The 21,699-nt window shown below is 41.5% G+C and overlaps 1 protein-coding gene across 3 annotated transcripts in view; it reads right to left on the reverse strand.

Annotated features, from left to right (window-relative positions):
* The window catches only part of ARID5B (AT-rich interaction domain 5B), a 192,343-nt gene that overhangs the window by 24,224 nt on the left and 146,420 nt on the right, over window positions 1-21,699 (reverse strand). For all 3 annotated transcript variants that reach the window (XM_086382291.1, XM_086382290.1, XM_086382292.1), the window contains 4 exons: window positions 20,549-20,661; window positions 14,158-14,362; window positions 12,191-12,243; window positions 2,834-2,931 (listed from right to left, as the gene is read on the reverse strand). In XM_086382291.1, the coding sequence (XP_086238417.1) occupies window positions 2,834-2,931; window positions 12,191-12,243; window positions 14,158-14,362; window positions 20,549-20,661 (469 nt within the window). The remainder of the gene's footprint in view (window positions 1-2,833; window positions 2,932-12,190; window positions 12,244-14,157; window positions 14,363-20,548; window positions 20,662-21,699) is intronic.

Genomic DNA, 21,699 nt, shown 5'->3' on the forward strand with positions numbered 1-21,699 from the left:
TTACAAGAAAATGCCAGGAACCGGGATGATGACCTTGCTATTCACCCTGCAACAGCTGCTCTAACCTGGGTTTCGGGTTCTGCACAGTGATTTCTAGGTTGGGGTGCCATGTGCCCCCCGACATAGTTGACTGCTGTCTCTCAGCTCCAAACCCACCCTTCTGCACTCTGCCTGGTGATACTGGGATTGGGACGACACAAATTCCAAGTCTCTTTTGTCAGCCATCTTCCTACTGGGGTTCTGCAAATGGCCCTAGCAGGCCAGGCCAAGGGAGGAGGGACTGCCTCCCATTTTGCTTGCCCTTCCTTTCAGTGCCACGCCAGCAGGAACTTAGCAGCGGCTGCTGGTTCCAGCCTCTGCTTCTTCCCACTGTCCCTGAACAGTGTCCTCTGAGATGGTCTGGCACCAGCCACCTGCATGCACCTCCACAGTGTCCCCTTGAGCTCCTGAAGCACAGCACTCCCTGGGTGCCTCACCTGTGAGGACCTGAAGCCCAGGCTGCTGAGACCACTGTCCCAGCTTCCGGGTGGTGATAACATAAGCTCTTTATTCTCTCAATCCTAGGAAACCTATGGTTAGTGCCTCTGTGTGAGTGGACTGCTTCACACCAACACTTGTTTAGGCAATTCCCTATAGTAAGTTCTCTTTGTTGAATACTTAACTGTGATTTTTTATTTTCCTCCCTGGATCCTGACTGATACAATGACCAAAGAAAATTCTAGATTTGCAAGAGTAACTGACATAGCTTTTCAAAAACTTTATTCCAGCGGGAGACCAAAACTTTATGAATTTTGCTCCCAAGAATGAGAGAAGAAAAGTCTCTAAAAATCTTTAATAATGCTTTTTAGTTGCTGCAGTTGGAGGTACTTCTATTAGAATTTTCCATTTTGACTGACTGCAGGCATGTGGGATTCTGCTACTGCAGGAAGAGGTAAATCATGAAACAAAGTACACAACCTTCAAAAGAACGTATCTTGGCATTTGAGATTGCAGCTATTTTTATACACACAACTGCTTGAGTAAAGTAAACACAGGACCGTACACATGTACCTGCTGCTATTAAACCCAAGCCTTTTTCTATCCCAGAGCTTATCTGTTATTTGACCATGTGACGCTTTGTGATACATTTGATTACTTTTTCACTCCAATGAGGTGAGCTAGCTCACAGCTGAGATAACACTCCTTTTCTCAAAGTTTAATCCCTATCTGGTTCTTTAAGTGTGATGGGTCACATGTTGGGGACATTTGCACGTGAAGCCAAGGGAGGTTCACTAGCATAATAAAAACTGTCTGAAAGTGGACAGCGTGTCTAACGAAAACGTTTTCATTAAAGCTTTGACTCATAATCCAACAAGAGGACTCTGATACCTCAGCTGCCACTTACAGAACACTCACCCCAGATGCCAGTGCCTTTTTGTACTAGAACTTCAGTGCTGCACCCGCTGCCAACAGTGAGAGTATGGTCTTTTGTATTAAATACTGAAATACACTCACTTAAAAACAAAAAATCCAATGCAGTATCCTGCAACAATGCTATGAAGAATAGTAATTTGAATTTCCATTATCAATTAAAAAAAACTTTCTGGATTATAACACTGTCAAATAAAGCAGTTTCTTGGGAATACTTTGTGAGGCTTTTTCATAGGGTTCTAAACCCAACTTAATTTACTACGATTATACCTATAAAAACATTGTAAATTTCACCAAATGGCCATATGAAAAGGGACTCTGTAAAGTGCAGTGCAGATAAAAATACAATTGGACTAGAAATATGACTAAGAGTTGGTGTGTGATGTGACACTGTCTGAAGATGCATTTGTGTGATCAAAGATGGGTGTTAAGCATGTGGGTTGAAGCTGGGATGGTAACTGATGATGTGAAGAGCAGCCATCAATGTGGACTTGTGTTATACTTTTCAAAGGAGCAAGCGATACGGCCTGTTTGCTCAGCTGTGTCTTGACTTCATCCCATCCATGGCCATTATGAAAAACACACCCAGACACCTCTACTTGGACCTCACAAGCTCTGAATGTGAAACCAAGAAGCTGAGTCTGTCCGGACTTCTGCAGGGATATGCCAGTGATAAGGGCGTTGGTATGACCTAAACAAGTATGGACTGAAAACACAGACCAATGATAACACATGATTTATCCTAAGTGGTCTTCAATTTTGTGGGGCACACAGTCCTAATGCAAAGGGGACAATTCCCATGGATACAACCCTCATAGTACGCTAATTTGGCATTATTTCTTCTTTGCATTATTATCATCACCTTTCTGAAAGAAGCTGAAATTATTAGAAAACCAAAATACACAGAGCTTGGCAAGAAAGGATTCCCTGGGTCAAAAGCACAGAAGAAAAACACCAAGATGGGGAAAAAAGACAACAGGTCTTATCTAGGAACAATTTTCTTATTAAAGAAATACTTACTGTTCAATATTAGTACTTTGAACATTAATACATTTCTATGCTAATACAGTCACATGGCAACTCCACAGTAATACCGCAGACCTGTTTGCCAGAAGCTGAAAGTTCTCATAGTGAATGAACCTACGGAGCACACAGAATATACTGAATAATCCATGCTTGTGGTTGGGGGGGAGTATCAGTATTGTCAGACAGGGTTATAGGATAAAACCAAACTAGGAGAACATCTAATTCTATTAGCGCCTGTAACCACAGAAAGCCAGGTCCCCTAAAAACCACACGGCAGTGTGCAAAGTAAAACGCCAGGGATGTTTCCCGTTTCCTCAAAGGTCTTACGCTTGACGCGTTCACTCTGAATTCACACACTGTTCGTGAAGCGCCGACTTCCCACGCACGGGCGTCCTACCTCTCGTAATGCCTGCGGGTGCACGTGGCGGCGCTGGTGCTCCCAGGGTTACCGCCCAACTCATCGTAAATATGCTTCCACTGGCGGCGGGCTGTTATCTGAAAAAGTGGCAATGAGAAATTCAGTCTTGCACCGTAAGAGATTCGCAGTGCCAGGATTCAATACATATGCAACAGTCAGAAGAGAACAACAGTCTGTCCTGGCAACCCAGAAACAGAGAAGTCCAAATGGGTCTGTGGGGAGACTCCTGGGCTTCCGGGAAGATCTCACTTTTAGCACTTCGCTTTACAGTGAAAATGGAATTCCGCTTTGGGCTCTGTATCTTGTCACCCTTACAGCATTTTTATCCAAGATATCTCCCTGGGTATTCATGTAGTTATTTGCCCCCAAGATCCCAAATGCATACTCTGTTCCTTTATGTAATGTGATTAAAGCATCAAAATACAGATTTCAGCTAAAATATGTCTTAGTATATCCATTTAAATGAATCAGAATTAACACTGGTTACTTGAGGGATATGGTAATGGGTGGCTGAGTACACAGGTAAACACAGAATTTCCATAAAACATACTTCTGTATCTTCTGATTTTTGAACTACTGTGATGTGTTACCTAAATTACTATACAAATTAATAAAAATGATCAAGTTGGTTATGAAATTTCTAGTCCTCTCAGGCTGTATTTTTATGCCAGCTGTGCTAACCACCAGAACAAAACCAAAATGTTAAACTGTCTTATGTCACAAGCTGTTTATTTTTCTTCACTCAGGTCAGGAAAATGGGATATTGATGAAACCCTATGAAAATTAACATATTCCAAAGTTAAAATGTAAGGTCCGTATTTCACTGAGTTGGGTGAATAAAAACAAACAGCTTGTAATATACTGAAAGGCATACTATGGTCTTGTTTTTCTTTAATTTTATTTTTATATATAAATTAAAATTTTAACAAAATAACAGATGTACAATCTGGCAAATGATTACTTTGGGGAAACCACGTCATCTACTACATATGAGCAATCCAGTGTTTCCTTGAAACTGCAGAGATAGAGCAAGTTCTGAGATCCTTGTGAACATTTCCAAACAGGGCTCTGAGAAAACTCTTGGTATTGGAATGTGTAGGGAGCTGGGCGTGGCATTTAAATAAGCAGAACAGGAGGCATCTTTCGAAAAACACCGCAGAGCTAACAGCGGAGTTCACTTAGGGCTAGAGGCGTGAAAAAAAAACTCAGTGTGTAACCAGGGGCTCCATAATTGTGAACCAAGGAGGAAAAGGGTGGTTAAATGTTATAGGTTAAGTGGTACCTGTTTCAAGTAAAAAGAACCCCTTCATTTCCATAAGCCCTTAACAGGCCCAAGTAGGACCTCGCGACAACGTGAGTCGTGTATTGTTCACTTTCCCATGAAGCATTCTTTAATCAATTTGTTTCAATAGTTCTCATCAGACTGAACCACCTCTTACATCTACTAGCAGGTATAACTAAAAATCCTCCTGTATTTGTAGCTTGGTTTAGATTATAATAATAAATGTTTTCAAGGCCCTTTAAAAATACTCAAAATACATATTTTGGTAATTATTTTATATTTAATTACAGTCTCCCTCCAACCTTTTACATAATACAGTTACAGGTTGGTCTGTCCTAGACCTGTGTACACAAGAAACAGGATACCCTTCTTCCACGCATCTACATTATTCCTCAAAGCTCTTAGAAGACGGAGGCCCTTGGAACAAGACTGTGTGAGTTCCTGTAGTCACTTTAGAAGAAATCATCACTGTATTTTCTATTTTGTAAAGAGTTTTCATATCCATGATATCATTTACTCCTCCCATCAGCCTGTGAGGCAGACTATAGGAATCTCATTCACAGGCAAAGGAAACAAGTCTCAGAGAGGTTGCACGATTTGCCTAAGGACACACAGCAGCAGAGTGGGAATGCCAGGACTCATCCCAATGTCTTATGGTCCCAAGAGCAGACTTTTTTCCACTACGTCAAAGCAGCCTCCATATCAGAATGACCTGGTGAATGATGTGGCAGGGTGATAATACAGAACTCCAGGGGCCTTTTGCTTCAAAGGAGGGAGATAACTGTGGGACCCATTGCTTTTGCTACAAATTCTGAAACTCTCACTAGTGGGAAAATAGCGCAGCTAGGAGGTCAGCAAGAATCTAAGGCAGGGGGTTGGGTTAATAGCTCTCTGAGATGTTACTCTCTTAAAGTATCTGTTAGAACTGTGGTTGCCGCCACCCTGCCCACTTGGTGAACAGAGATTGACCATTAAATCATGAATAAGTCCCAATCTGATCAGAATCTGTCTATTCACCCGTGCATTCACTCACCAAACATTTATTGAACCTCTCCCATTTGTTGGGTACTGTGCCAGCAGCTGGGCGGCCACAGTGCAAACCCAACACCTGAGATGCCTGCATCCTAGTGGCAGATTCCAAAAATCAACACATGACCAAATATATAAACAAAGGAATACTGATTGTGAAAAATATAGTGAGTAAGAGACCACTGCTGACAGGGATATGCGTGCAAACCGGCCATGCTCCCCACCCACAGCCTATCATCCATACTGAGGTATGCCTATCACAGAAATGACAAAACTTCTTTGAGAATAAATAATGAATTATCAAAAAGAACAAAAACAAAGTCTTCCTCACACTAGGATTGAAACTGTGGCAGCAGGAAGCCAGCATCAGTCACCATTCGGCGTTAATAAGCCCTGTGCAGCTGGCTAGAGGTCTGTGTTAGGCCCCTAGTAGCAGATTCTGCTGTTTAAATACAGTTTTTTGTTTTGTTTTGTTTTGTTTTTTAACCAGTGGAGAAAAGACAAGGGCCGGGCCTTCAAGGAACTGGGCTCTCTGTTTACTGAGCTTCCACTGGCCAGCCTAGATGAATCAGGCCATTTTGAGATATTTTCTTTCCACAGGAAAGTCATAAAATGTGCTCTTTCCAACTGCTAAATGCTTTTAAGTACACAGGTCTCCTGGGTATACATCTCTCCTTTTTTTTGTGCCCAGATGCGCTTTTAATTCAAATGCTGACCATAGGCTCTACAGCATGAAACGCCTCAATCCTCGCCTTGTCCAAACCTACAGGGGGTCGCAGAGCCCCACGAGGAGACAGGGGAGGACAGAGCCCTCCTTCCAGGACAGCCCTGGGCACTGTGCTCCCACCTGTGTGCGTCTGCCTTCTGTTCTTAACTCGCTCTTTCGTCATGCCTGGGCATGCATTTGCTCAGGGTTCTTATTCTGTTGTCCTCCCTGCATGTGTTTAAGCTTTAAACCCATATAGGGGTAGGAGCAGCGTCTGCCTCCTGGTATCTGGCCCCCAGCCCCACTCAGCTGGAAAGTTTGATCTAGCTGCGGAGTCAGTTTGATCAACTGTTCATGAAGCCTCAGGCTTCCCGGTCATGTTCATGTTTCAACCTGACCCACTATTTTAGGTTTTAAAGGATACAAAGAACTCTGGCTCTCTACTTCCTAAAGAAAAACTCCATCCACGCGGTGACGTCTCTCCCATTGTGCTTCCCCTGTCCCCCCTCAAGGGCCTGACTTGGACAGTAGGGATTCTTGACAGCCTGTCTTCTGCTGCTACTGTTCTAGGGCCTGTACTGGGTACAGAGGTCCTCCTTAGTGTGGATAAGACCCACAAAACTGTGAAAAGCACTCTACACCTGTCATATTCACAAAGTTCTCATTCCTTATAGTTACCCCTCTGTTTCCAAGGACCTCGCTGCCCCTCCCCGTGGATAACAAAATTCATGAATGCTCAAGTCTCATATAAAATTTGCATATAACCTATGTACATCCTTCTGTGTACTCTAAATCATCTCTAGATGAGCTATAACACGAAATACCATGTAAATGCTGTATAAATAGTTGCCAGTACTTCACAAATTCAAGTTTTGCTTTTTGGAACTTTTCTGGGATTAATTTTTTTTTTTTTTCCTGATCAAAGATTGGTTGAATTTTCAGATGTGGAACCCACAGATACAGAGGGCAGACTGGAAAGTGGTTTTTAGACTCTCTTTAGAATTCAGGTGGTGTTTTAAAAGTGGCCTGAAATTAACTCTCAACAATGCCAGTCCTTGAGAAGAAAATGGACCCAGTGAGTAGGAAAGGAATCTGTCCCTCCTCTAATTTTATCTGATGAAAATGTTCTGTTACTTAAAAAAAAAAAAAAGAACTGGAAAATATTTTAACCCCAAACAGTCTTGGAGCCTTGATTTTCCTACCTTTGGAGTCACTAAGATGAAATAATTTTGGTATTTTGTGGCCCGGTGAGGAAAGTCATTGGAAAACTTTTAGGACAACAGCGCGCCCACTATGGCATGACTTTGTAAGAGTGTGCAGGATGTGGTTAGGAAGTCAAAAGGAGTTTGCCTGTGAGCAGTGTTGCCCGCGCTGTTGTGAGAAACAGCCTTTTTTCTCAGGACACCTTGAGGGCGGACTGAATTCAAGGAAGATGACTTTTTTTTCCTGGTAGTACTCCAGGAACTGGAGCCTTTCAAAGCTACATGACATCATCTTTGGCCTTGAGAATTTTGAATTAAGCAAGAGGCTTTGTCTGTCCAGAGAACTAGGGTTAGATTCAGAGGATGTCTTGAAATGATGTCAAAGCCAGAATCTGATGTCAAGGCCTAATCCTTCCAGCAAGAAGACAAGTGGCTTCTTCCAGCTGTGAAATAGTGGTCCTGTCTCACCCCTGGGGAGAGGCGGGACTGCGAGCTGGCATTCTTAGAAGGCAACACACTTGCTCTTGCGTGGTCCTCTGCCTCTAGGATAAGATTTACTCAACCCATTTCCCAACTCTACCTCTCTCCAAATATTGCCTCTGGCTCGCCAGCAAATGTTTAGCCAAATGGAAATCACTTTAGCAAACCACCATCAACATGCTGCATCCTGGTAATACCCCAAGCTACTCTACAAGCCTTAACTACTTCACCAGGCACTGAAGTGAAGACCTTCTTAGCTCATCAGCAAAACTTTATTCAGTTCTGTCTCCTCCACTGTAGGTGACCCTCAAATGTTTGGAAGGAGAAATCAGATATATGATTGTTAAAGAAGACGTCTCATTGCCAACCAATCAAAATGCCAAGATGATGTGTTTTAGGAAATCAAATCCATTCAATATGTTTATGATCTCTAAACCTAGGGATGCAGAGACATGATACATATTTCTAGCAAAAGCAGAAGAGGCCAAGAGAACAGAACATAGCTATTAGTTGAATGCTACAAAGGCTTAAAATAGAACTTCTGCTCTTTAAAAAAAAAAAAAATTCAATTTGAGGGCTGTGAAGGACTAAAATGAAATAATCCATAATCCACAATTCAAACCAGAAGGTTTGGAATAGTTTATAACCACAAACAAAAACAAGCCAATTAAAATGGCCTCTTCTTATAACCAGAAGGAATTCCAGAGAGATCTCTTTATCCAATCACAAGTTAACAGCAGAAGAAATACATCTACAGATTTTAAACTTGCAAGTTTTTACTATTACTGAGTATTTACATCTTCCAGACTTCTTGACCCATCTTCTAAGGTCACACATTTTTCTCAAGAATCAGAAAATCTCAACTAGTTAGTTGGTATATCAGGTAAGGTTCGTATTAAGGTCAAAGAAATGACTGAAAGATGCTACCAATGAAGGTAGACTATTAGATCTTCTTTCCCCAAAGCATCACCCCAAAACATAAAAATATACATACGAGACTGCTGAGGATGCAAAGCACAAAGAATTTATAAATCTCTTCCTCCTAGTGATGATGTTACAGAGGTTGAGATAATTGTGCACGAAATTCTCAGCAGTTCAAAATTTGAAGAATGCCAGGATGACCCCATTCAACTCATTTCATCTCCTTGTGCCTCAGTTTCCATATATGGAGCAGGGCAAGGATCTTTTTCTGCACAAAGGCCAATTCATGAAAAATAAAAATGTGAGGGGGTTACACTTTTCCTTATTCAAAATGAAAATAGCTCATCGAGTCCCAATTTAGATCGCCACTTTACCAAATGGAAAAATAATCGTTGGAAACTTTGTGCTGCTTTTGAGCCAAGGAATGTTAATATTCTGGCATGTTTATCGTGTTTATTTAGTAATAGCCTGAAGACAACCTTCTCATCTTTGATACTTAGATGGGGGCCGCATTTTGAAGCTAGGAGTCCTGAAGTTTAATAATAATCATTGTTACCATTAGCTTTGAATTAACAGAATCTGGGCAGTTTTTTTTTTTTTTTAAGGAAAAGGATTCTCAAATTCTCAGGCCCAGGCCCCACTCTAGAGGTAATATATGAGAGACCTAGAAAACTAGTTACACTTTAAAATTCCCCATTGAAAATCTGAGCTGCAGTTCTTGAGTAGCCTCTGCAAACCACTGATCTAGAAGATTCCAAGATCTCTTTTGAGCTCTAAATGACAACTCTACACTTGCTTCTGATAGCAGATGATCTCACAGATAAGTATCCTCTAGTAAGGCTGTGATGACAACTTAAGTCCTCAGACTTTGGATATTATTAATATATCTCCTGGACTGACTTCAAAACTGAATCCTCACTGAACATCTCACAATTTTATTAGTCAAAATATACTAAAGAGAAATGTTTTCTATACTTCAGAGGTTCAAAAGCTTAAAGGTAAAATCAGAGTGGCAAACTCAAGGGCCTGCAGGGCCAGCAGGTAGTAGGAGGCAGGTTTTAGAAAGGAAGGAGGAAAAGGAGGAAAGAAAAAAGGAAGGGAAAAAAATCCCACCAGTTGGTTTTATTCAGTTTATGGCCTCAAATATAGATTTTATAGTGAGACAGTCACACAGATTCACTGCTTAAGATGAGATGGAAAAATGTGGCATATTGTGAAGAATGCAGGGACCCAACAAAGGGTGAAGGAGCTGAAGGGTGAAGTGGAGAGGAGAGGAGGAAAAGGACAGCCCCACAGGTCACCAGTCCCCTTTGTGGCTTGGCTCAAGAGATGTGAAGCACATAACCAGATGGAAAGCAGGTGCCAGTCTGGTCTTCCATGTTTTCCAGCCCAGTCTTTCTCTCCACTCTGTCTAGCACAATACAGGGCAGGCAATACAGGCGGCAAAACACAACACTTAACTTGCTGTCAATCTTCATGATCCCAAGCCCTCACTGCCAGCATCCAAGGACCTCCTTCCCTAGGCTCCATCCTTCCCTCTGAATTCCCCTTCATGGTCATTTACCCCAGCCACCTAGTGACTCTAAGTTACTCAAACTTGCTATACCTAACTTCATTCTACCTACATAGTTTGTTTCCCCGTTTGACTGTCTCATCCTTAGAAGACCATAATCTTTCACATCTAAATTCCATCCGTTCTCCAATATTCTGCTCAAGTGGCATCAGACCTGTCAGTCTTTCTTTCTCATCTCTAAATGAGGAAGTACTTTACCCAAACAGCGCAACTGATCTTCTCCCACTCTGTCTTACAACTGATGCCTTTCCTGGGTGGTAAGCAACTGGAACCCCTAGCCTAAATATTTTTATGTTCCCCAGAGTGTCTAACACTGCATATTATACTTATAAGATGCTCAATAAATATGTGGTCAGGTGATCCGCTGATTGTGTGATCATTCAGTCATTCATTCAACAAAAGAATAATCACTGTTTGCTCAAAGAGTACTGCAAATGCCTTCAAAGTCATCAGAAAATTTCTATTATATTTTCTACACCAGTCTGCTGTTGCTCGTTAAAAAAAAAAAACTCTGGTGCAAATACGTAAGATACAAAAGCAGGAAAAACTGATTCAGTGAAATTTTCTGGCTCTCTCCCTATCAGTGAGTAACAAAAAAATTCCTGGGTTTCAAAAGACATTTCATAATGTTATGCAATATCATGTAACTATCTGCAGTCAGAGTTCATAAGAATGTGTATTCCTATTCTGAACATTAAAGGTTAGACTTAAAAGTCTGGGCTATGGGGTGGACTGCTAAATTTATGAGACTAACACTGAATAAGTTATCATCTTTTTCACATGCACGAAAGCTATAATTAGCTCAAGATTTTACAAAACTATGAGCCACAGTGGGAAGGAGTAAATCTCCCTGCCTTATCAACAGATCCAACCAAGTGAAAAACTACATTATTTATTTTTCAGTGGTGCACTCAGTAAAACAGAAATTTTAAGCAAATTATATCTATGAAATACATGTTTAAATATAGTTCATATAAGTATCTGACTTCCTTATAAACATGTATTGCCTATATAGTAAACATTTTACATGCATATAGACTCACAAAGAATTCTTAGAATACCAGGTTATTAATTATAGATTAATACCAGATCAATTAATACCAGATTATCTGACTCACGTATTGCTTGCCATCTTTTTCCCATCCCAAGCCCCTGACATCAAACCCTCATATTAGTTTGTGGAATAAAATGCTATATCTGGCAAGAAACACTAGTTATTATTTTGGGTTAAAATGAGTTTCACTTTCTTGACTTTCTGTCTCTGGCATCTTACTTTGATACAGAGATATACCGCAGGTTACTCTGTAAGGAAAAAAAAAAATAATGTCTTCAATTGTAGAAGAAACTGCACAACTCAATCTGATCACTATGTGGAGGAGAAAATCTTTCCAATGACGACATCTTCCTATGTCACTTGATTTTATTACAGATGTCATCTCTGTATGCTATATTAGTGCAGCTCTTTCTTCTTCTTTTCAAGATTCTAATCTAAGTCTGTTGCTCTAACATTTTATCGGTTCAAAATTCATGCTGTAAAAATCCGTGGCCATCAAATTTTCCTGTAAGCTAAAAATAACCCGTTCCTGTCAGTTAGAATTAGCTGATAAAGAGTGTCGGAGCCTGTTCTGAGTAAGTTTGATAACTTCCTGTTTATGCAGCACTGACCCTTGTCTAATAAAGCTTCTCTGCTCTAGAATGAGAGGAGATTCTGCTGCATTCTATTCCTTAATGGCCAATACTGATTACTTCTGAAAGCCTTTAATACATTTCCCATATTAGACATGAACAGATGTCAGGTATGTTGCCAAGGGAAATTTCTTTTATGCAATCTTGGCTTGTTGTACAATAATAGCCCTTTCTCAACATGGGAAAAAATTACAGACCTAACTAATTTCCCTGACAGGGGAGAGTTACATATGTTTTCCACTTGTAGTTTTTACGACAAGTTTACAATTTTGCCAAACCTGGAACTAATTGGGACCGCTTCCAAAAGCGGCCCAATAAACCCCCAAAAGTGTACGGCCATTTGAAAAGGCAGTCAGCGACGGTCATGTTTGCATTTTCTCCATTTTGGTCAAAGCAGGGTGGGGGTAGGGGGAGTTAGATTGCAAAATTATTTCGTTTAAGTTGCTTAAACACTTACTGTTTCATATCCTCCCAGTTTTTGAGCAGCTTGAAACATAGTCCAAAGGTTAACTGTTAGAGGGACAATAAGTATTTAGATAAGCATTGCATTAACATATTTCCAAGAAATGTCAATTAAAACATTTTGTTTTGTTTTTTCAATGAGAAAGAGAAATAAAAAGAATTATTAACGTAACCCAGAGAGCTAAGTTCTTGGGAAACAATCTGCCAACGGGTATTCAACAACAGGGTATATTAGTACCACTTAAAATATTTCTTAAGAAACAGTCACAGATACGGAAACGATTCTACTTTTAGGATAAAGGACAACACAGTGTTTAGTCCCGTTGCCATCAGCAGACCAAGGGAAGCTACGTTACAGCCTCCTTGAGAAGAGCATGGGATTTCAAAACACGGCTTGTCTTGTAGGACCCTTAGAAAGCGGCCATTGATTCAACAGTAATATGTAATGCCTCCTTCAGAGAAGAGCTCTCCATAATCAATAAATACCAGCCACGTTAATATATGATTACCTTCACAGAACTTCTGACGGCAGCAGTGTATTAAAAGCTCATAGCATATTTCGCCATCGCATGGTGCCTTGCGCTGAGCAGGTAAATACGTAAGCCACCCTTGAGGGTGCGGTTCATTCCCAAAGGAACTGAAATGTGCCCACCTCGTCCCCTGACTTACTTGCCTGTGTGACGGTGCAAATACGTATTTTTAAAAACAAATCTCTCTTCACAGGGCGTGCGTGTGTTTATGCTGTTAATCATCTATGCCAAATTACTGGTAACCCTGTTCATTTGTACTAATACCATGCAATGGGACTGCTGTGGATTTGATTCTTTCATAAGAGGGGAAAATTGAACTTCATGTAATTCTTTGGTAAAGGAAATGAAGAATAAAATTAAAACAACAACAACAACAAAAAAACGGCTCTTTGACACAACACTTTCAAAAAGCCTCACTGAACCTTGCACTATTTCAAAGCTATCAAGAGGCCTGCCTCAGCCTTGAGTTAATCTGAACCAATGCATAATGCAACAAAGCTGTTCATAGTACATTAATTTTACTTCTATTTCAAGCAGCCAGTTTTCAGACAAACATTGTAATCATTCGTAGTTATATAAGTTTATAATGGCTGCGAGTGTTCTCTTGCAATCAGTGCCAATTGCTATTAGGTATGTAAATTGTTATGTAAAACATACAGGTTTGACATTCTTCATCAGAATGACACATGGTTTTAATCTAGGAAGAGACATTTGGAGAAAATACTATTTCAAACCAGGGGCTCATCGCTTTGTGTACCACAAAATCCAGACAGAGGTAAAATATATACTCAGTTGTGAAATCAGGACAGGGTCTGGGTTTCTTCTCTTTTTATATGGAATTCTGCTCAGCCATGAGTTCCCTGTTCCTCTCTAAAATATATGATGATGCTTACACGTACATGTCAAAGTAATTCAAAATTGGGCCCTCAGTTCAAATTTGTGGATTTCTTGTTTCCTCTGAAGTCATCAGGTCTTTGTTATCTCTTAACAAATTTGGGGCTTAGGAAATATGTTTTCTCTTTGTGGTTGTTTTGTCCATCTTTAAATGTCCTCCTTTTAAAAGCTGTCTTTTCACAGGCAACATCTGTGCCTAATAAAACTACGTCATGTTATTATCTCAGAAGAAAGGCGTTACAGACACTCAAGATTGACAAAACAGAAAATGAGAAACTTTCAACATGTCTATTTCCAGTCATAATCAGTGGATTCAAGCCTATAAATATCTCACTGCAACTGCCCCAGAAGGGAACAATGTAGCAGAAAGAGGCAGGGGGAAGAAATTCCTGGCCTGGATGATTTGTAGATTTAGTATAAACAGAGTATCATCCCCAGTAGAGGATTTCAACATAAGCCTGAGTCAAAAATTTCCAACCCCCAATTCAAAGAGTCTGAGTAGCTTTGATATTTCAGAAATGAAAACAAGTATACTTACTCTGTTTAAAACCTAAATAGGGTATTCGTTCTATTGGCGTCTTTCTTTCTTTCATGTATTTATAAAGTGCCACCAGGAAGGCCTGCTCGTCGGCCCTACACTCTTCACCAATGGCAACCTTTGGTTTTTCTTCATTGGAGACTTTTTTACAATTATTATGGTTATTCTTCGGTTTGTTCAAGGCTGACCTAGCCTCACATTTCACCTGGAAAGGGGGAAAAGAAAAAAAAAAAAGGCCATGTCAAATCCAGCGCAGCTCTGGGATTCCTACAGGGATATAGCTAGAGACATCGTCCACTGAGTGGGAAGGGGGAAACCAGGAAACCATCCTGGCCCTGAAATAGCTCCTAGAGCATCACAGACCACGGATGGTGAATTTCTGAGAGGGGCCGGAAACTGCGGTAGGCTTTGGGGTACTATAACCTTGGTCACAAGTACTCAATGCTAGAGACGAGAGCCATCACACACAGTATGTAAACAAACGGATGAGGCTGTGTTCCAATAACATCTTATTTATAGAAACAGGTGGTCAGTGGGCCATGGTTTGCCAAACTATGCCAGCCTCTTTTAGACTCCTTACCAGCATGTTGATGTGAAACCAGAAAGTGTTTACACCTGCTGGGACCACTCTCCTGTCTCTTTATACACTTTATTTTCCTAAGGGGTACCAGTGGTTACTGTCATCATGGAAGGAACCCTGCGTTCTTAGTAAGAGTCCCAGGTTCTGCACTTTGGATCAAGATGAAAGGCAAGTGCATTTCTTCATAGTAAACTGATCTTGTTGCAACTCTTCCCAGCAACCTGGAAAAACAAGCCAATGCTGGCTGATGTCGGGAGCACCGGCAGAGTCTCCGCCATCCGTCACCCGAGCGTGATGCCCAGACACACCCCCCATAGGAAACCAGACACCCCCCCTCTTTAATGAGGGTGCCTAGCTTTTCAGTCAGCTCTGAAAATCTCGTAGATGTTAAGTGGCCACAAAGGAAAAAGTAGAGGTCAAGTAAAAACCCAGGAGGAGTAAGTGAAAAGCTTCAGAATTAAAAAAATAAATGGTGGTAAATGGACCACATGGAGCAGCTAACCCCACGTTCCCGCCTCACTGCCATGTTCTACAAGAGGCCTTTGATGCTTGTTAAATAATACGCTAAGGTGCTGAGCTGTTTTAACTGTCAAAGGGGGAAGTACAAAGGGTCAAGCTTCAAGTTCAAGTGCGCCCACGGGGAAGGAGTAGGTTCCAATATTCTTTACATCTCCGACCTAACATCGGCGAGGAGAGGACGAGTGTCCGGGAAATATGGTGAATTAACATGTCCCACACAGTCGACAAGGTTTTCCCTTTCAGATTCCTGACCCCTCTCTGTCCTTCCATTCAGATTCTCCTTTGCAAGCACTAAGAACATAAAAGGCTATGCTTATTTATTAAAGGGAAACATCTCCTCTACAAGGGTTTTCTTTATTGCTGATTCTCTCACAGGAACACACCAGTTTAATATCTAGATGGGTCCTGAAAAAAATAAATAAATAAAACTTCCTGCACAACTCATTCAACCCAGCCTCTAGATAAGATTTTCATTTTTAAAGGGCAGTGGAAATGGGATGAAAACATTTTCCCATGTAGGATTTCTACTTACAGTTATTTTCAAACTTTAGTACTTTGTAACATTAGATTAAGGCGAGCATCCTGGGAAACTTTATGTTGTCATCATTTTTCACTGCCAAATTTTAGATTGTTGAGTCTAAAGTTCTGATGAAATCTATAATTTAACAGCTCTTTGAAATCATAAAAATCACTCCAGTTCTAATCTGTATTGCTTCCTGGCTTTTTCTGAGTGCTTACTATGTAATCCAGCTCTATTCTAAGCCCTTTTTTGGTGTTATCTCCTTTCATGCTCGTGACCCTAACAGGGCAGGTTATCACCCTCCTATCAGAAATGGGGAGACTGAGGTACGAGAGGAAGAGTAACACGTCCAAGACCATAGGATCGCATCTAGCATCCAGGTTAGTAAGTAGTGAGTTAGGGATTTGAACCTTAGTAGTCTCAACCCACTCCAGTATTCTTGACTGGAGAATCCCATGGACAGAGGAGTCTGGTGGGCTACAGTCCATGGGGTTGCAAAGAGTCAGACATGACAAGTGACTCAGCACGGCATGGCATGGCAGTCTCACTCAAGGACTTATGGTTTTAAACACTATCTTTTACTGACACTCATAAAAATACTAAACTGATAGTCAAAATGTTATTGTTCAGTTGCTCAGTCATGTCTGACTCTTTGCAACCCCATGGACTGCAGCATGCCAGTCTTCCCTGTCCTTCACTATCTCCTAGAGTTTGTTCAAACTCATGTCTATTGAGTCGATGATGCCATTAAACCATCTCATCCTCATGCCCTCTTCTCCTCCTGCCCTCAATCTTTCCCAGCATCAGGGTCTTTTCCAATGAGTCAAAACATTCTTCCAATTAAAAAGTGTATCTTATTACTAAGCATTACAAAACCTATAGCTTAGAAATGTGATTTACCAAGTGAGAAGTAGAAGATAAAGCTAGGTGGTTTCTAGAGTGTAAAGAGCTCCATTCTTTCTGTTGTGTGTCAAGCAAAGGGAAAGAAACCAGCATGAATGCAGTAGCCACAGTGAGCTGGGAACAGCGCCGTGGGCTTCATACAAGCATCCCTGAGTCCCATTTTACAGAGGAAGAAACTGAAGCTCAGCGAGGTGATGTATTTTGGCGTGTGGCTAGGGTCAGGTAGAACTCGGAGTCTAGAACTCAGATCTCCTCACTCTAAACCCCTTAAAAACAGCTCTGCATATAAAATCAGGCTGAATCTTAAGTTTGCAGTGAGAATAGGCCAGAAGTTAAGGGAGTATGAGCTTTGCCCCTCAGTGTCCAGGGAGCTGCCTCACCCATGCAGAAACAACCAGAGACAAAAGGCGGCATGGAGAGCCCACACGAACCCAGCCCAAAGTCATCAGACCCCCGACGACAGGAAAGGCTCCAGGTGCAGCCTGGCTGCCGCCTTCTGGATTGCATCCTGAGCCTCAATGAGCTCTTTCTTGAGTCTGGGGGATTCGGAAGACACGAGCAGTAGTTTCCCTTCACAGACTAACTGCATGCATTTCTCAACATACGTGAGCCCTCTAGAGGATAACTCTGTTTCTGGGTAGGACCAGGTCAAGTTCCTTTGTACAATTTTTCACACTTACCGGAAACTGTTTCAGCATTTTAAGCTACTGAAATATTACACGGGAACTAGTCTTCATGTAGACCTCAAGAAAGCCCAGCCTTTTGATGGTAACAGGTAATTACTATAGTCTGTTTTTCCTGACCTGAGCGCCTTACACTTGTCGAGTTCACTAAGAGCTTTGGGGTTTCCAGAGTGATTGAGGAAGTGCTAATTAAAGGATCCACACTTAATGTTTGCAGTGAACCACCACCTATTTGATATTAACCACATCCTTTCACTGGATTGAGCTGTAACTAATCCAGCCTTCAACCCAGGCAGCAGGATGTGCTGAACCAGCAGGAAAGGAACCAGAGTCTAATTTCTATTTGGTCACTAACTTCCTCGGAAATCCTCATTTTCCTCCTCAAGAAAGCAAGAAGGATAATCCCCGGGGTAAGTTCTTAGGACCAAATGGGATGAAAAATACTGAAAATAACGAAAGTATCACATTTGTAAAATAGTGAAAGTATGTTGGTGATTTCAGTGAAAGAACATACTGCAGTTTCCCTTTCCAATGGTCCTTCTAGAATATAAGCTGCCTGTTGTGTACTTCTGGTCATTGCAAAGTGCTTACAGGATGTGAAAAGTCATTTGCCTTCTATCAACGGAGGCCTTTCATTTGAGAGCCAGGCTAAGAAGACTTCTCTTATATAAGTCACCATGTGAATAAGTTTTTTGCCCCAGACCTGGATTTGGGTAGGACATGTTCTTGTCATCTTCAGAGAACTGGTAGCCTCTTCTCCATGACTCTGTCATTGTAAAGCCATGCATTCTCTGTCCCTTGGAAAACACAGTCTTGCAAAGTTTTCATGTTCTCACTAAAAGAGGGCAAACTCTGGATGGCGACAGGCAAATTAACTTGACCTGCTTTTCCAGTCATGCAGACGACAAACTGAGTGGGTTCTTACTCTGACAGCACTTTGTTGCATGGAGCTGCAGAAAGCTGGTACTTATCCATAGTTAGAAGTGGTCTGTTTGAGGCACTTGTGAAAAAAACCACACAGGTCTTGGTTAAAAAGCCCAACTGTCACCTGCAACGTTGCTTCCAGTTCAGCAACTGATCAGATGGTCACAGGCTTGTAACCTCTCCTGTAGTATTTACTGAGAAGAGACCACTCCAAGATACACATGCCTTTTGCATGGTTTTCCTGGCCCCAGATGTGGCTTGCTTATTCTGCAGGGACTTTGCATCCATTCGTCAGTGACAACAGAAGCCCACCATACTTCATAGCTACCAGCCTGTCTCTTCTAGGTGAAGTGGTCTTTCCAGACCCAGTGGAAGCAGCCAAGGCAGGACTGTAATCCAAGACTCCCAAGAAAAGCAAGGCATTCAGACTGGTCCCTGGGAGCTGACTACAGAGTGATGTTCATCCACTCGCCACTGATATCTGTGATGGAAGGGCAAGCCTCCTCCTTGTAAAGATGCTGAATGGCAGTGCTGGGCAGGGCAGATGGAAAGGGTCACTTAGAAAACCAAGGCTAGACTACCATTCCTCCTAAGAAGCAGGTGAGCAGCAAATACAGTCTCCAGTTTTCTTCAGTTTTGTGGGTCCCAGTATGAGTCCTGAGCTGCCTTCCATGGAAGGAGAGGTACTGTTCTTGCAGGTCAATTGTGTGAGTTCTGTAAAATTCCCAGAGGCTTACTGTGGTGGTGGCTGCAAATGACTCGAGAAGGAGCTTCATCCTGCTGGGCTCAGGTGCAGAACGTGCTGGGATAAACACATGACATCACCTTAGAGGTATGGGGCAGGGCTCCAACACGAGATGCTGTCAGTACAAGCTCTGCTGAGGGCTATGATCTGTCTTGGCTCCATCCTGCAGTATCTTGCAAGCCACATCATAGGGAATAAACTGTTCCCGCTGACATCCTTCAAGATCACAGAAGCCAAAGTCCTGGATAGGTACTTGTAGGGCCAAGATGTCCCAATTACGAGAAAATGTCACCCTCGGTATCCACATGGACTCACTCACAGGAGGTCAAAGGAATAGAACAAAAATAACTTTAGGCAAAAACAGATTGGTTTTTAGCCAGAAAATATACATTTCTACTAGGTGATCTTTTTAACCCTTTGCAATTTTGAAAGTCCTCAGAACTTCCCGATGAAACAGTCATGCTTGAAGATAAGATACAGAATGTGAATGTCTGTGATTTGCTTCTTTACACTGGAAGAGAAGTGGAGGGCATGGCAGAAAAACAGTCAACTGCCAACACAGAACTGAAGTCATGGTTTTCCACATCAGGATCTTCTAGATTCACTAAAAATGCTCCCATTTTTGTAAGTTTAGTCCTTGGATCTGGAAATGCGGTGTCAGTTGAATTCTGGGCTTCAATTCAGGTCTTAAAGGGGCTATTGCTGTCTTTGGCACAGAAACAACACCTAAACGCAAACACCCCGTAAACGGAATCATGGAAATACGATCCAAGCCCACAAAAGTGAAAAAGATAAGCCTAAAAATATGAAGTGACACTTCACCCTTCACGGTGCTAAATTCTTCAGGCATGCACTTTCAAGATTCCTAAGAATGCTAAGGCAAAACGGCCCCAGGTCCTGAAAGAGAGTCTAGAATTTGGACTTCCATTCCGCATTATGAATGATCTTTAAAAACATAAATGTGTATACAAGTATATGTATACATGTAAGGACTGGGCTACGAGTCTTTAATCCTAAGGTCAATTAGAGGGGATTTGGAAAAAAAAATAACTTGAAAAAAAAATTCATTCTAGCCATTTCTAATTCCATCCAGTTTTCATCTCTGAAGCATATTTAGATGAATACATTCAGAAAGAGGATGGTTCATCCAGTCTATTTTTGATACCAGCAGAGTAAACTATGTCATTGTGTCACCTACTATGAAATCTCAGCCTCAATGACGTGGGCGCTTAATCATCTGTCCTTTACCCAACCCTCCAAGCCGGGAGGTGGGAAGTCTTTCTGTTGACTAATCAAAATGCCTCCACTGCCCCTCCCCCAGCTCCCCCCTCAACCCCCGCCAGGGGAGGGGGGTGGCAGGAACAGGCACAGCAGAGAGCTGTGAATACCAAAGTCAGATTCTGAATTGAAAACTGCCACCAAGACACAGGCGCACAGAGATAAAGAGAAAAAGGGAAAAATAAAAAGATGCAGCAAAAACGAATCCCAGCGAATACTGGGGAGCCAAATGACTGTACCTTGGCAACGGATTTGCCATCGGAATTGTTGTTGGGATCTTTCCCACCACTGAGAGAGTCTCTTCTTTGTGGGCATGGCTTCTTTTTGCGTGGTCTGCCTTTAAGATTTGGCGCTGAAAACAAATGGAGAACAATTGAGAGGCATTTTCATTTGCGTGGGTTTCCTTATTAAAAACTGAGACACTCACTCCAGCGGCGCCCTCTAATTGTTCTGAGAAATGTACACATCTGCGGTAGCCAAGCCTCCTTTCAGACGTCCCTCTCTGAAGGGCTGCGTCTACATAGCCTCTGCACTTCTGGACATGTTTCCCAAAGCTAACCTGTTACACTGGAACACGTCTAATTAATGTAAATACAATGAAGCCCTCGGCTTTAAAGGACGATGATAAGGAAAGCGCACTTCCCTGTTGTTACACAAGAAACACACACTGGCCTTGAAAGACAGCCCTGAGCCAGGCTCATTCTTTATGTTTTGCTTTGTATCTTGTTTTCGGAAACCCAAGTGATATGCCAGCCCGTTATGGCATCATAGTAATGTAACACTTGAAAACCTCTCTCTTCAAAAGTGGAAAGGTAAGCATTTTCTCAAAGTATGATACAAATAAGTAAGGGAGAGCTGTAGACAGAGGCATTCACAATAATCTGAAAAATACTACCAAATGTGTTTACTAACAGTATTGCAACCAGCATGTTTCAGATCTCAGCGAATCTGGCAGGTACATTTAAGGCAGTATGCTCTTTTTCTTTTCTATATATATATATATATATATACTTTATGAAGATCTTGAGGGTTATTTAAAATAACTTCCAAAGATCATACTGGAGTTAGCCTGATTCCGTGGAGATTATACTTTTTAAAAGCCACAGACAAGACACAAATCAAAGTTATATTTCATCTTGGATGCTGAGGTTGAATCCCTTTAAGATCCATAAAAGAAGGAGAAAAGGAAAAAAAAAAAAAAGGCTGCTGTTTATTGAGTGCTGCTATGACTCTCCGGCATCAGTTTTCACATTTAACTTCACCAGTTACCCAGTCAAGCAAAATTAAAACAAACCAACTAACCGGCTAGCCCTTGAAGAATTTCAAACTAACCAATTACATCCCAAGCAATTTCTTTAGGCCCTTTCAAGGTACCACACTTTTTTTTTTT

Source organism: Bos grunniens, chromosome 28 (assembly GCF_055505025.1).
Source record: "Bos grunniens cultivar Pamir isolate PY7600 chromosome 28, Bosgru_T2T1.0, whole genome shotgun sequence".
Lineage (NCBI taxonomy): Eukaryota > Metazoa > Chordata > Mammalia > Artiodactyla > Bovidae > Bos > Bos grunniens.